The following is a 13,746-nucleotide window of genomic DNA, read 5'->3' on the forward strand; positions in this document are numbered from 1 at the left end:
GAGATGGAGAGAGAGAAAGAGAGTAAGATGGTTGCAGTAGATGAAAATGCAAATGGAAAATGCTAAAAGTTAGTCATGTTGCTGATATACACAAATGTTAATCTTTTAAGAGAAGTATTTAACATTATCATCCACTGGCAGAAATTAAATACCTTCTATAATAAATTAGATTTCTGGCACTTTTGCCTTAAATTTGCTATAACAAATATCTTTTAAAAAGTTTATAAATATTAAGAAAATATGAGTAATAAACTTAGGAGAGTTGACTGAAATAAGTAACTGAAAAAAGCATACAAGATAAAGAGAAAAATGTATGCAAACCACTTCTGTACACAGAAAGTGTCTTCAGCGGAATTCAGACACTTAGCAGCAAAGTTGGCTGTAAACATTTTCCCAAACAGTCAACAGCACAAAGAAAATGCTCCTGTGAGTACAGTAACCAGATCTTAAGGCTCTGGTCTTTGACGTTTGAAGTATTTCCCCAGAACTGCCACAATCTTCTTTCTCTCCTACCCCACTGGAAGATCACAAAAGTACATTCTTGTTCATTCCCTCTTTCTGTTATCCTGCCAAAAATACACAGTCACTGATAAAGCTCACCAATGATTCATTACCTACCATCCTCCTAAGGTTTCCAGTATAAATGCCATTTTTAATGAGCCTCTTTTGTTTCATTAATGCTAACAGACATTTAATAGCAATGATGGGTGCCAAATGATTCTCACTGTATCATTCCATTGAAACCCAGATGTTTCTGCACAGACAGAAACAAAGGCACCAGCCCCCAGGTTCTTTTCCTACATTCTAATTTCCTTAGCAGTTGGCTGAGCTTGGATTCATTTGAAACTAGGAATAGTAAAATGTAACTATTCTTTTTATATTTCCCCTTTTCTCTATAGATTAATTTGATTTTCTTCATTCTTCCTTTTTTTTTTTTTTTTTAATGAGACGGAGTTTCGCTCTGTCACCCAGGCTGGAGTGCAGTGGTGCATCTCGGCTCACTGCAAGCTCCACCTCCTGGGTCCATGCCATTCTCCTGCCTCGGCCTCCCGAGTAGCTGGGACTACAGGCACCCGCCACCACCATGCCCGGCTAATTTTTTGTATTTTAAGTAGAGACGGGGTTTCACGATGTTAGCCAGGAGGGTCTCGATCTCCTGACCTTGTGATCCGCCTGCCTCGGCCTCCCAAAGTGCTGGGATTACAGGCATGAGCCACTGTGCCCGGCCTTTTTTATTTTTTTATTTTTTTATTTTTATTTTTGAGAGGGAGTCTTGCTCTGTCACCCAGGCTGGAGTGCGGTGGAGTGATCTCGGCTCACTGCAAGCTCTGCCTCACGAGTTCACACCATTCTCCTGCCTCAGCCTCCCGAGTAGCTGGGACTACAGGCAACCGCCACCATGCCCGGCTAATTTTTTGTATTTTTAGTAGAGACAGGGTTTCACCGTGTTAGCCAGGATGGTCTCGATCTCCTGACCTCGTGAACCGCCCGCTTCGGCCTCCCAAAGTGCTGGGATTACAGGTGTAAGCCACCGCGCCTGGCCTATTCTTCCATTCTTTACTGATTAAGAAACATGAAATAAAGAATGAGAAAAAAGAGGAAGAGAGAGAAAAGATAAAAAGAGGAGAAAGAGTTGGTAAATTAAAATTTAGGTTGAGAATCTATTTTTATTTTTAAATATCTTAATGTAGAGTAAACAACCAGAAATACAATAAAATAATACACACTTTTGAAACCCTGTAAAAAGAAGCCAGAACCTGGGCTTGCCTTGTGGAGGAACTGTAGCTTCTGGGAGCCTCTATCTGCTACAATGATGGCCCTCTCCAAACCTACCCACTTTGAGACTTGATTAGAATCCCCAGTTCTGCCCCTGGGTTATGCATCTGGGTTGCATAGGTAAAATGGTCCTGGACAAGTATTGCTCCCACTGCCTCATAAGATGTCATTCCCCAAATAAACCAAGTCCCCAGAAGCAAGGATCATGACAAAGTTGTCTAGAGCAGCATGCAGAGAATAAGAAAGGTAATATAACTAGAATTCCACTTTACCTAGGCATTGTCTTAGAAATGAACGCCTGTTATATTCCTTTGGTGTAAGGTCCCAGGAGGAAATTTTGATCATTTCAGAGCAGCCTTCTGTCATTGTTTGGCAACTCAGTAGAGAGACGCTAATCAGAAGTAAAGAGAGAATACGGGTGCAACAGCATCAATCCTCTCCCACATCTGTGCTATATTTGTAATTTCCTATATACATAAACCAATAGGGGGCACCACAAATGTTCTCTAGCCAGACTTCCAGACCCTGTCTTCCAAAGCAAAACTCCGGAAGCTGAGGCATAAAATAACACAGAAATAGTCAAATGGCATCAGTCACTAAGACCTTCTGATTTTGCTACTTTAAATATAACTCCAACTTGCTCCCACCTCCCTCTCTTTTTCCCTGCCAGTGACCTAATTTAGAACCTCTTCACCTCTGTAGTCTCTACTTTTAACAACACTTTAAAACACCAGACAGTAAGTAAAACAGTGATGAGAAATATAAGTGTTCCTTCCTCTTGCTATATAGGTATGTAGTTTGGATCTTTTCCTGCTGTATTAAAGGGGTAGGGGTTGCTAGAGACCAAATTTTGCCTCTTCCAGAAATGCTCCATAACTGTGCTAGTTCTTAGGTGAATTCTCTGCCTCTGCCACAGTTCCATGTAGTCAATAGAATGCCAGGCTAAGATTCATACTACCTTGCTCTGCCACCACGTCTGTGACCTCAAGCTTCTCTTTCAATGGTCCTATGAAAGGAGGGATTCAACACGAAATAGGTTGTCTCAGGCACTATTTCTAAAAATCTTATTTCATGACTGACTGCTTGCCACATTAGCACATCATGTTTGATAGGTTCAATTCTGAATTTATGATTTTTAACTTCTACTTCTTTATCCAACCAAACCAATTCTCCTTCTTGTACTCCTTACTGTGGGAAAGACATCACCTTCTACCAGAAACCTGAAGACTTCCTCAACTCCTTACACTCCACATGTAATCAGTCACTAAGTTCAAAAATACTCCCCTAGTTGGTCCCCCCTTCCCAAGCCCACTTTTAATGCACTAAAAACTCACCATCACTCCCTTTAACTGCAGACTGGCTCTCCCTGGCCTCCAGTCTTGCTCTTACACGAATGTATTCCTCACTCTACTGGCTGATTGGGGTTTTTACAATAAAAACCTGATAATGACTGGGCAAGATGGCTCACGCCTGGAATCCCAGCACTTTGGGAGGCTGAGGCGGGCGGATCACCTGAGGTTGGGAGTTCGAGACCAGCCTGACCAACATGGAGAAACCCCAGCTCTACTAAAAATACAAAATTAGCCAGGTGCGGTGGCACATGCCTGTAATCCCAGCTACTAGGGAGACTGAGGCAGAGGAATCGCTTGAACCCGGGAGGCAGAGGTTGCAGTGAACCGAGATCATCCCATTGCACTCCAGCCTGGGCAACAAGAGCAAAACTCCATCTCAAAAAAAAAAAAAAAAAAAAAACTGACAATGTCATTCTTTCTTAGAACCCTTTAGTTATTTTCCAGTGATACAAAATAAAATCTTGACTCTTAGCTGGCCTTACATCTTGCCCCTCCTAACTTTTCCAGACTAGTCTCCAGTTCCTCCCATTACGTCAGCAGTAGTCAATCCAGCTCCATCAACACCATTCCCTATTGAGCCTGTGACCCAGCCTATTTTGCCTCTGGCCTGAGATCACCTTTTTCACTTTAGTTTCTTATTCAAGACACTGGCATTTCAAACTGTGACGGGTTTTTTTGAACTCCTTTCACTGTGGTATTGTGGCACCAGTCCACACCTCTAACACGGCACTAATAACAATAGGTTTGTTTACATGTCACCTCCCCCTCCAGAATGTAAGCTCTTCTCAGTAAACTTTTTATGCCAATGCCCACAATGGCTTAGAGCATAATAGGGTTTCTTAGACATTTAATAAATGCTAATTGAATACATTTGGTTAAAGAGATTATTGTATGAGAAATATGCAGGGGAGTTGAAAAATACGACCTCCAAAGTCCTTTCCAACTTAGACTTTCATTTAAGGATATCAGTCCCTTCCATGTTTTTGAATATCACATCTATGTATGACTACGTAAACATATGTATATGTATACATGTATGGCTATGTATGACTCCCAGAGCCATAATTTCAAAGCACTCAATCTGAGCTTTCGACTAAAATATCCATCTGCCTGTTACATAGCTTCACTTATTATCTAAGTTGGCATCTCAAATTCAATACGTCCAAAATTAACTTACTTTCCCACACAACTTGTTCCACCTTAGCAGTTTTTTGTATTTGTTAATGACACCATTGTCCTTTTAGGGGCTGCTGTTAAAAACATCCTAGATGGCCACTCTCTTCTCTCTAAAATAAATCACTGCGTAGACCTCTGCATTCCTCTTTCCCAAAATTCTTTTTGTCGTTCCATAGGCTTACAGTCTCCATCAAACTGCTTGTGACTCTAATTAGCACTTACTTCATTCTGACTTGCATGCTATATTTCCATCCCTGTTCCACATTTCAAGATTTCTGTAGATAGATAGCAGGTGCTCAACAACTCCTTGTAGAATGGCTGAATGAAGGTTGGGACGTTAGGTTTAAATTGCCTTTGCGGCACGGATCTTGTCTTACACTTTTTTGTCCCCCACCCCCCGCCATAAAAGGGGCAGAGAAAACAGGGAACACATATATTAAAAACTGAACACTGCATCTATTATTGTAACTCGGAGCTGTTGCAACAACTGGCGGCAGTTTTAACAAAACAAGCCACTCTGCCATTAAAAAAAAAAAAAAAAAAAAGTCCCTTAGACTCAGCTCCCAGCTAAAACAACCCAGGATCCAGGTTTCCCACCCCCTGCCAGTGGTCTGATGTGCGTCGGAGGAGCGAGGAGCAAGGAGCAAGGAGCAAGCTGGGCCTGAGGAGCAGGGAGCGCGGGATGGGGGACGTCCCGGAAGTCACTGACGAGCTAGCTGCCGCCTCTGCGGGATCAGTTTGGGCTGCGGTCCCAACAATAACAGGCGCCCGGGCCGGGAGGGGGCCGCGGGGATCCGAAGCTTGAGGGCGGGACCCGGATTGGAGGAGGGGGGGTGGGACGCCTCCAAAGGCCGAAGGGGATTGGAAGAGGCAGATAAGGGGCGGTGGAGCTCGAGGAATGGGCCGGAGAACTAGCGGGTCGACAGAGGAGCGAGCATGCTGATTGGGTTTCACTGAAGGAGACGGACCAGAGCTGGCCGAGGATTGGCTGCGGCCCCGAGGGGGCGTGGCCGCGCGCGTGAGAGGGAGCGCGAGGGAGCGGGCTGCGGGCCTGCCTGCCAGCTAGCCGGAGCCGCGGGCGAGCGCGGCGAGCGGCGACCCTGCTGAGGAGCGCGGCGCGGAAGGCGCGGAAGGCGCGGAAGGCGCGGCCCTTAGCTCCGCCGCGGCCGCCCTCCGCGGCTCGAGGACTCCGCCTCCTTCCCTCCCCTCCCCTGCGCTCCGGCCTGGGGTCTCGGCGCGGGGAGCGGAGGGAAGGGACGAAGGAGGAGTAGGTGAAAGCGGGGTGAGGGGCGGAAGGGTCCCGGCTTGGGGTGAGGCGAGGGCTGCCTCTCGTTCTCCCGCCGCTGCCGCCGTCTTTTGGTCGGGTGCCGCAGCCAGAGGCGCGCGGGGCTGCCGGGTCACCCGCACTATGCAGGCGGACTGCCGGCCGCCGCGATGGCTAGCCGGGCGGTGGTGAGAGCCAGGCGCTGCCTGCAGTGTCCCCAAGTCCGGGCCGCGGCCGCCGCCCCCGCCTGGGCCGCGCTCCCCCTCTCCCGCTCCCTCCCTCCCTGCTCCAACTCCTCCTCCTTCTCCATGCCTCTGTTCCTCCTGCTCTTACTTGTCCTGCTCCTGCTGCTCGAGGACGCTGGAGCCCAGCAAGGTGAGTGGTCCCAGGGGAGTGAGCGGCGGGGGAACCTCCGTCGGGGCATCGGGTCTCTTGGCCGCTGAACGAATCTGCAGACGCTGCAGGGAGGCGCGGTGCGCTTTCGTGCGTGGCCAGACCTGGCTGCGTACTCACAGGGTTGAGTTGCAAAGGCAGGCTCTTGCCCGTCTGTCCCCCAAGTTGGCGCGGCTTTACTTTTTGGCAAGGCCATTTATTTTTCTGAAAGGGGGACGTGAGACCCTGCTATGAAAGCCTCGTTGATATTAGGTCCTTCTGGGGAAAATTTTGGGGAGGAAAAAGAACCTTTGGAGATAATGACCCCTAAAGTTAAGCTGCACGGATGGATGGACACTGTAGGAAGGCAGGTTAATTAAATAGCATCTTAAGCCTATTAAAGGTAAGTGGTGGTGATTATCATCCTTTGTGAAAGAGCCCGGGTTCTGAAGCGAATGGAATAGTTTCTGCTTATCTCTGAGTCTTGGATTCAGAACGTGTTCTTTACAATCCATCATTGAGGCTGGTGGTCTAGACTGCCTTGGTCAAACACTGGGTCTGACCCAACGCTATGCTAATTTGCCCAAGTGAAGCTTTCCACATTAAAAAGGTAAGCCTTTCCAGAAAGTGACAAAACTTTTTTTTTTTCCACCTACAATCCTTGAAAAACCTGTTCCAGAAACAAGCAAAACTGTTTATTAAATAGTTATCATAATGGAAAGAGAATGCAGGGTGATTTTTTTTCCCCTTTAGTACTATTTTCCCGTAGTGTACCACACTTTTTGAATCAGTTTGGCATCAGTTTTTGAACAGATTTTTCCATTGCATTTTCCATTTTATTGCAGTGGGAAGGATAAGGATTGGATTGTTACTTATTCCTAGGAAGAGAGTTTTTTAAAAAGAAAATTGTTCTCTACCTTTAAGCCCAGCTTTATGTTGCTCTCATGGTTTTCAGTAAAGTATGGAATCATGGCCTGTCATTAAGAAGATGCCGAACCTTGACAGGCATGTGGAAATATAATCTCTGTAACTATAAGGAAAAAACGTATTTGGCAAACTGACCCCTTATATCTAGACACATTTCTATATAGAGTAACTCAAAATTTAGATGCTTAGCATTTAGGTTTTAGTTAGATCGTCTTCTAAAATTACTGAACATCATCAGCATTTAATATATTAAAATGTGAAATCCTTCTTTCCATTGCAGAGATGTATTTCCCTCCTGGTAGAGGGGAAAACAGGCTTATATATGGCTAATACTTAGGGCTTACTTTGTGGCGGGAACAACTAGACTAAGTGGTTTGGGTTTATTAACTCCTTGAATCTTCACTACAATCAGCTGAGATAGTTATTGTTATCCCAGTTCAAACGTAAGGAAATTGAGACACAAAGAATATAAGGTACCTTGATGCAGGAGAGCATATTATTCCATAGGCAGAGTACTCTGTTTTGCTTGTTTCTGGATCTGATAGTGTTTGTATCATGTTATTAAAAAAAATCTTGAAACAGTATAGAATCAGTTACATGTCTCCCTTCCAAATGAGGGATTGCCTTGTTTTTAGAAATGGCCAGTCTACCGGGCGCGGTGGCTCACACCTGTAATCCCAGCACTTTGGGAGGCTGAGGCGGGCGGATCACGAGGTCAGGAGATCGAGACCATCCTGACCAACATGGTGAAACCCCGTCTCTCCTAAAATACAAAAAATTAGCCGGGCGTGGTGGTGCATGCCTGTAGTCCCAGGTACTCAGGAGGCTGACGCAGGGGAATCGCTTGAACCCGGGAGGCGGAGGTTGCAGCGATCGTGCCACTGCACTCCAGCCTGGCGACAGAGCGAGACTGTGTCAAAAAAAAGCCAGTCTAATCAGACATGCAACATTACTTCATTTTTTAAGGTTTAATATAATTTTTTTACCAGAACATTTTAACAAATACATTTCTCTTTAACAGTGTCATCTTATGTAAACATCAACATAAATAGAAATGATTCTGATAATTAAAAGACTTTTTTTTTTAGTTCTGTTCTTCTAAATTACTTGGGTAAATTTTGCTAACTCATTTAATATTTAATCTCTTTGTACCTCAGTTTTCTACATCATTAAGATGAGAATGCATACCTATCTCATAGCTTACTATAAGTGAAATGATAGTATGCAGGAATTTTGCAAAGGGAAAAACTTAAAATAGCTATAAATGATCATCATTAATCTCGATCTTACTAAGTTGATAAATTAAAAGCTAATTACGTATACATCATCTGAAAACTCAGAATTATTTGAGACTTGAATTTCCTCATTTTTAAAAATTAAATTTTTTACTCAAAGGACCCTAAAGCAGCCTGTGGTGGAATTCCTTTTAAGCCTGTCTTCCCAGTCTAACAGATGTTCTTTAGGGTCTACTGATATTCCCTCACATAACCTGAAAAGAAGTCTGTTTAAAACACCTTTAGAATTTTTAATGGGATTTGTACACGTTTTAATGTTCAGCTACAAGGTAGAGTTTTTACTCTATAAGAAGTCTGAAGACTGGAAGGAAATAAACTGTTGACAGTTTTTGTCTTTTGGTGGTAAAATTGTGGGATATTTCTTTATACTTTTCCAAATTTTCTGTAATTCGCATATAGTCAGAATAAAAATTAAACTGCAAAAAAGGTTTCTTTGATAGATTTTTTTTCTTCATTTGACAACTGAAGGTAGAAATGCATCTAGTATGGAGAGGTAGAAATGTGCTTCAGTGTCTTTTTTCTTTCTGACATCATTTTGAAATAGCAGAATATATTACCTTCATTCCAATTAATGTCATACATAGCTATTCCTCAATAGATTTTCTGTTCACAATGACCTTTCTTTTTATTTGGCTCCGAATAAAATGTATCATTAGTTTGAAAACTTACCGACTTTTCACAACAGATGTATTTTAACCAGTTGTGTTTCACTTATAAATTTATAAATGTATTCTGTTTACCTCTATTTATTATGTTGATGTTTCACAGATGGCTTGTATTTGTGTAGAGTTCTAAGTTGGATATCAAGAAGTTGGTCTTTGAAATCTTTTTTATTGAAAACTTTTTTTCTGTAAAATGTACATCTCAAAAAAAATTAAATTGGTGAAACTTATGCTGGTAGCATATTTGCTGTTGTATTAAATTTATAGGAAGTTGATGGTCTACTATGATTTTAGATCTCTGGTTTCTATTATGACTCTAGGAATTTGGGTTACTTCATATCAGGAGCTCAGCTTCCTCATTTGTATCCTGGAAGGCTTGCCTACTTTCTTGGTTAGAATGTAATTTGAACATGGTAAAATATCAGGGAATTAATTCTTAAAAACCATTAAGCCTGATTTGTTTGGGCCTATTAATATATAACATGTTGTGAAGATGTTAGTTTTTCTTTGCTAATTTAATCTGAAACAAATCAGGTTCATTCTTAAAAAGGATGTTTCAGTTATTTGAACATATTTGGAACCAATATGTGAAAAAGTTTATATTCTGTCAAGGAATGCCTTGATTTGCTTGTGATGCAGGGAAGTATTTTTGAACAATATTTGTGAGTTGCCAGAAAATAAAAACTTATTTCTCTCTGCAAATAAACATTTGTAATTATTTTTCACATTGACATTAGGTTAATTTAGAAATTTCCGTTGTCTTTTCTTTGTCTGATAAAACATTGGGGCTTTTATCCAGTTTTGTTCAGAAGCAAATTAATCAAAGCATCCTTTTCTGCTATATTTCTAATTAATTTTACAAAATGAAAATTAGAAACAGCACACATTCCACACGTGTGAATGATCAGATTGAAACACCACATTTTTGAAACTTGTAAATGAAAAATTGATTGTAAGATTGCAGGTAAATTATAGGTAGATTTCTCAGTGTTAGAAACAAAAAGAACATATTATTTTCCCTGGGGATAGTTGATAATTCCATTTGAACATCTGAGCTTCATTTTAAAGACAAACATGTAAAAATATCTTAAAATGGTGGAATTGGCATAAGTAAAATACCAGTACTGGAATTAAAATGACAAATAAATTAATTTCCAAAAGTTAATAGATCATGTATATGGGAAAGGGCTAGATTTACATAGGAGTAGAATTTAAATTTAGGACTACACTTAGCAAAGTGACACTGGGAAGTGAAGCTCAGGTAGTAATGTTGGACATTAATTGAATGCATACAGGTAGACAGTTTCTGCTTCCACTTCTTGATATATTTGGAAGGATATGGAATGATGACCTAACAGTAGAAGGATAAGGAAAAGCTTCATAAAGATAGTGATATTTGCTAAGTGTGATTGTTGAAATATGAAGTGAGACAATTTGGCAATTTTTCTGATGTGGCTCCTGGATTCGGTTTTCTTTATAACAACCTTATGGCCATAGGACTTTGTATTTATTTTAAAATATTGTATGGATAACAACGATTATTACTTAAAACTAAAAATGTAGATGATTATCCACAGTTCTACTAATCCATCGACTTATAATTTTTAATTTTCCTTTCTATTACATATTCACATACCTGCATAATCTTATGTAGTTATAATTTTAATAGTGTGTTCATTTAAAATTAACTTACAGGCTAATTTAGCACACATAAGCATACCTACAAAATACAGTAAAACAAAAATTTCAAAATGCAAAATTTTATCATAAGACATTCAGTATTTATAAAGTAATTACTATATTGTTCAGAGCTGTTATTGTATTTAATTGAATTCTTCATTCTGGAGAAAAATCTTTGAGAAAGTATTTCAGTTCAAAACGTTTAGAAACAAATATGCGAATTTTTCAGTTCATTATTTGGGTTAAATTAGTATAACCTATAAGGACAGAAAATACAGATATTCAAATAAACTAGTATCTAATGAGTGCCAGTGCAGTACCCATTGAAGCTGATGAGATACTGGATGATTTCCAAGGGCTACTAAAACATCATTCACCAGCTGAACGTGCACCCTGATGGGTGTGTAGTTGAAAGAAAAACTTTGATTTGCTACTTGAATTATGGGAGAATCCCAAGATGCATGTTCCCTCAACTGGTTTTTAAGGAGAATGGCCCAGAATTCCCTGCAAGGCTTTTGTTGAGTAGGGTGTGTGCAACCTTGCCTTCAAAACTGAATCGCCTGGGATCAAAGAGAAGACATTGGCACTCCTTATCATTCTTCATTAAGAACTATCAGTATGAAGGGGTACCAACTGTGAACTCTCAAGAGAGTGTGCATGTACCTCAGTATAGTCCTGAGACATTCAGAGAAGAGTAAAACATTGTTTTGTCTTCAGAGAACCTACAGTCTGAGAAAGTAATTCAAGTTGGAATATATATTATAATAACCAAGGAAGGATATCAGAAGATTATGTAAGGCAGAGAGAACTCACCACTCCTGGAGAAGCAGGAGACGCCTACTATAATAATAATCAAGGAAGGTTATAAGAAGGTTGTATAAGGCAGAAAGAGCTCACAACTCCTGGAGAAGTAGGAGATGCCTCACTGATAAAGTGGTTTTAGATCGGTAAGCTTTGAAGGTTGGTAGGTTTCTTGTCCACAAGGAACAGCAGATATTTGAAGAGTAAGATCATAAGACTAGAACATGGGGAGTCAGGAAAGTGGGAGTGTGAAAGCCCACCCTTTTAGAATGAGTAGCAAAACTCATTCTGGTCGTGCTCCACTGTTTGCTTCTTGCCCTGTGTCTGCCCAGTTATTGGAAAAACATTTGTTGGTTGGTTACTGTGGGCCAGGCATGGTACCACATGCTGGGGCATTTTCCTCTTGGAGCTGTGTTAATGACTTCCATAGTGTTGCCAGCAGCCCCTTTATCATCTATAAGATACTGTCCAAACTCCTTTGCATATCATATATGTAATTTTTTTCACAGTCTGGTCCCTCCCTTCCACTCTGACTTAATCTAATGCCAGCACTTCTCACACTGTATAGTTCAGATATGAGACTGAGCTAATTTTATTCTTCTAAGATATAATTTCATGCCATTTTACCTTGTTCCCTATACTAACCTCTTTATATATGCAGTTTCCTCTACTTGAAATGCTCTTACTTTCCTTGTCTTCTCGGTAAACTCTCGATCAGCCTTCAAAACCCTTCTTGGGTATCATCCCTTTATGAAGAGTTCTCGAACAGTCCCTACACACTCATCTCCAGATAATACATTCCACACTGTATTCTAAGTATTTATTCCTGCCAGTGGAGAGAGTTTTATTCATTTTCTTATTTCTAATACTTATCATAGTGTCTGTCATTCAAATTATGTGAATTAAAAACCCCATTTCTAGAGTTAATCTGCTACCCTAACCACATTATTTGGTTCATCCCTGGGCACCGGCATGCACTTCATGCTGTTGTCCTTTGCCTAATCCCCATAAATTAGTGGTCAGTTCAGGAGCCGGGAACAGAGCCATGTCTTGAGCCTTACTACCTGTTTGCTCAGAGCCTAACAGTCTTCCCAGCTTTTCCCAGTCCCACCTCTTCCCAGGAGGAAGAGCCCTTTGCTGCACACCCTTGACTATGAGAGGAGTCCTTCAAGCTGAAATTCTGAACATAGACATGGCTACTACTTAGAAAGCTCTGCTCCCCTCAGATGGGTCATCCTTAACAACGGTGACAGCTTAAATCAGTGCCAGCAATTTGGGCAAACTTTCTCCTTTGCACGCTTTCAGCTTCTGACTTCAATAGGCATCTCCAATATTATAAAAATCCCCCTAGTTTTTGTTCTAGTAGTTGCCTGTCTCCTTTTTCTTGCCAGTGGGTGTTCCTGGGGAGCATTCAGGTAGCTTCACTAATCTGGTGTAATAGAAAAGTAATGAGAAATGGAGGCTGGAACGTATTGTGGAGGACTTCCCATTGAGGGGCAGACTGAGGAGTTTATAGCTGCAGTGTTAGGCCTGACATTAGCCTCAGGTGCTTCCTCTTTCACCTGGTTCATTTGTCTGTCACTAGGTTTGGTTATCTCTTCTCAGCTCAGGCACCCCAGATCCATCATCTCAACAGTGCCCTTTCCCTGATCTTGGACAGTTCCCAAACTTGGGCCCATGTGATAATCCCCACTATCTGCTTTCTCTGGTTCTGGATAGCTCATAGTTACAAGATTAAGTAGTGTGGTCATCATGATTAGATCTGCCACAAATGAGATCTGGCTAATCAAGTCACAAGTGGGGATTACTGCTTAGCAGACTATCTCACTTTGTAAAGCTGATTTGTACAGCCGAACTCTTGCCCTGCTCCTAATCCTTGCACAGTATGACTTCCTCCTGCCTGAAACCTTGTCCTCTTCCTCTTTATCAGAGCACTGCTACATTGGGGAATGTGAATTTTGTTTTGGTATGCTTTACACTTTTATGGCACTTTTACTTTATATCTGGAAACATGCTCAAAATGCCACTGGCTTTTACATATCTCTTTTCAATGCTTTGTGGTACCTTGTATCTCTGCTTTTTTCAGTGACGAGCTTTCTAAATGGTAGTCTACATTTGTGCTGTATATTTTCTTAGTGACTGGCACACAGCAGATATTTGTTAAATTATTAATTTATTTTTTAACCCTTGCAATAAAAAAGCAAGGGTTTTGTTTCTGCTTTACTGAAACTGTCATTTACACTGTCACATTTTTGTTTGTTTTGGTTTTTGTTTTAGTTTGAAAAACCAAGCAGCTTTGCCTATCTTTATTATTAGTTTCTTTTTTTTTTTTTTTTCTTACTACAGTGGTCTTTGAAAATCTGGAGGCTTTGGACTTGGACATACCTGGATTTAAATAATAGCCTTGTTGAACTTGACATCCCGTTACTACTCTAAATATT

The 13,746-nt window shown here is 41.2% G+C and overlaps 1 protein-coding gene and 1 long non-coding RNA gene across 2 annotated transcripts in view; one reads left to right on the top strand and one right to left on the bottom strand.

Moving 5' to 3' along the window:
- Positions 1 to 1,647: 1,647 nt before the first annotated feature.
- On the bottom strand, positions 1,648 to 5,033 carry LOC134739115 (uncharacterized). The gene is made up of 3 exons (XR_010125624.1): positions 4,902 to 5,033; positions 4,527 to 4,622; positions 1,648 to 2,152 (listed from the first exon to the last, which is right to left on the bottom strand). It is a non-coding gene; the product is annotated as an uncharacterized LOC134739115 (long non-coding RNA).
- A 271-nt stretch (positions 5,034 to 5,304) lies between these two features.
- DCBLD2 (discoidin, CUB and LCCL domain containing 2) overlaps positions 5,305 to 13,746 on the top strand; it is a 106,096-nt gene continuing 97,654 nt past the window's right edge. Inside the window, exon 1 of the mRNA XM_054480022.2 lies at positions 5,305 to 5,943. Coding sequence (XP_054335997.1) covers positions 5,739 to 5,943 — 205 coding nt within the window. The 5' untranslated portion in view covers positions 5,305 to 5,738. The remainder of the gene's footprint in view (positions 5,944 to 13,746) is intronic.

This window comes from Pongo pygmaeus, chromosome 2 (assembly GCF_028885625.2).
Source record: "Pongo pygmaeus isolate AG05252 chromosome 2, NHGRI_mPonPyg2-v2.0_pri, whole genome shotgun sequence".
In the NCBI taxonomy this organism is placed as follows: domain Eukaryota; kingdom Metazoa; phylum Chordata; class Mammalia; order Primates; family Hominidae; genus Pongo; species Pongo pygmaeus.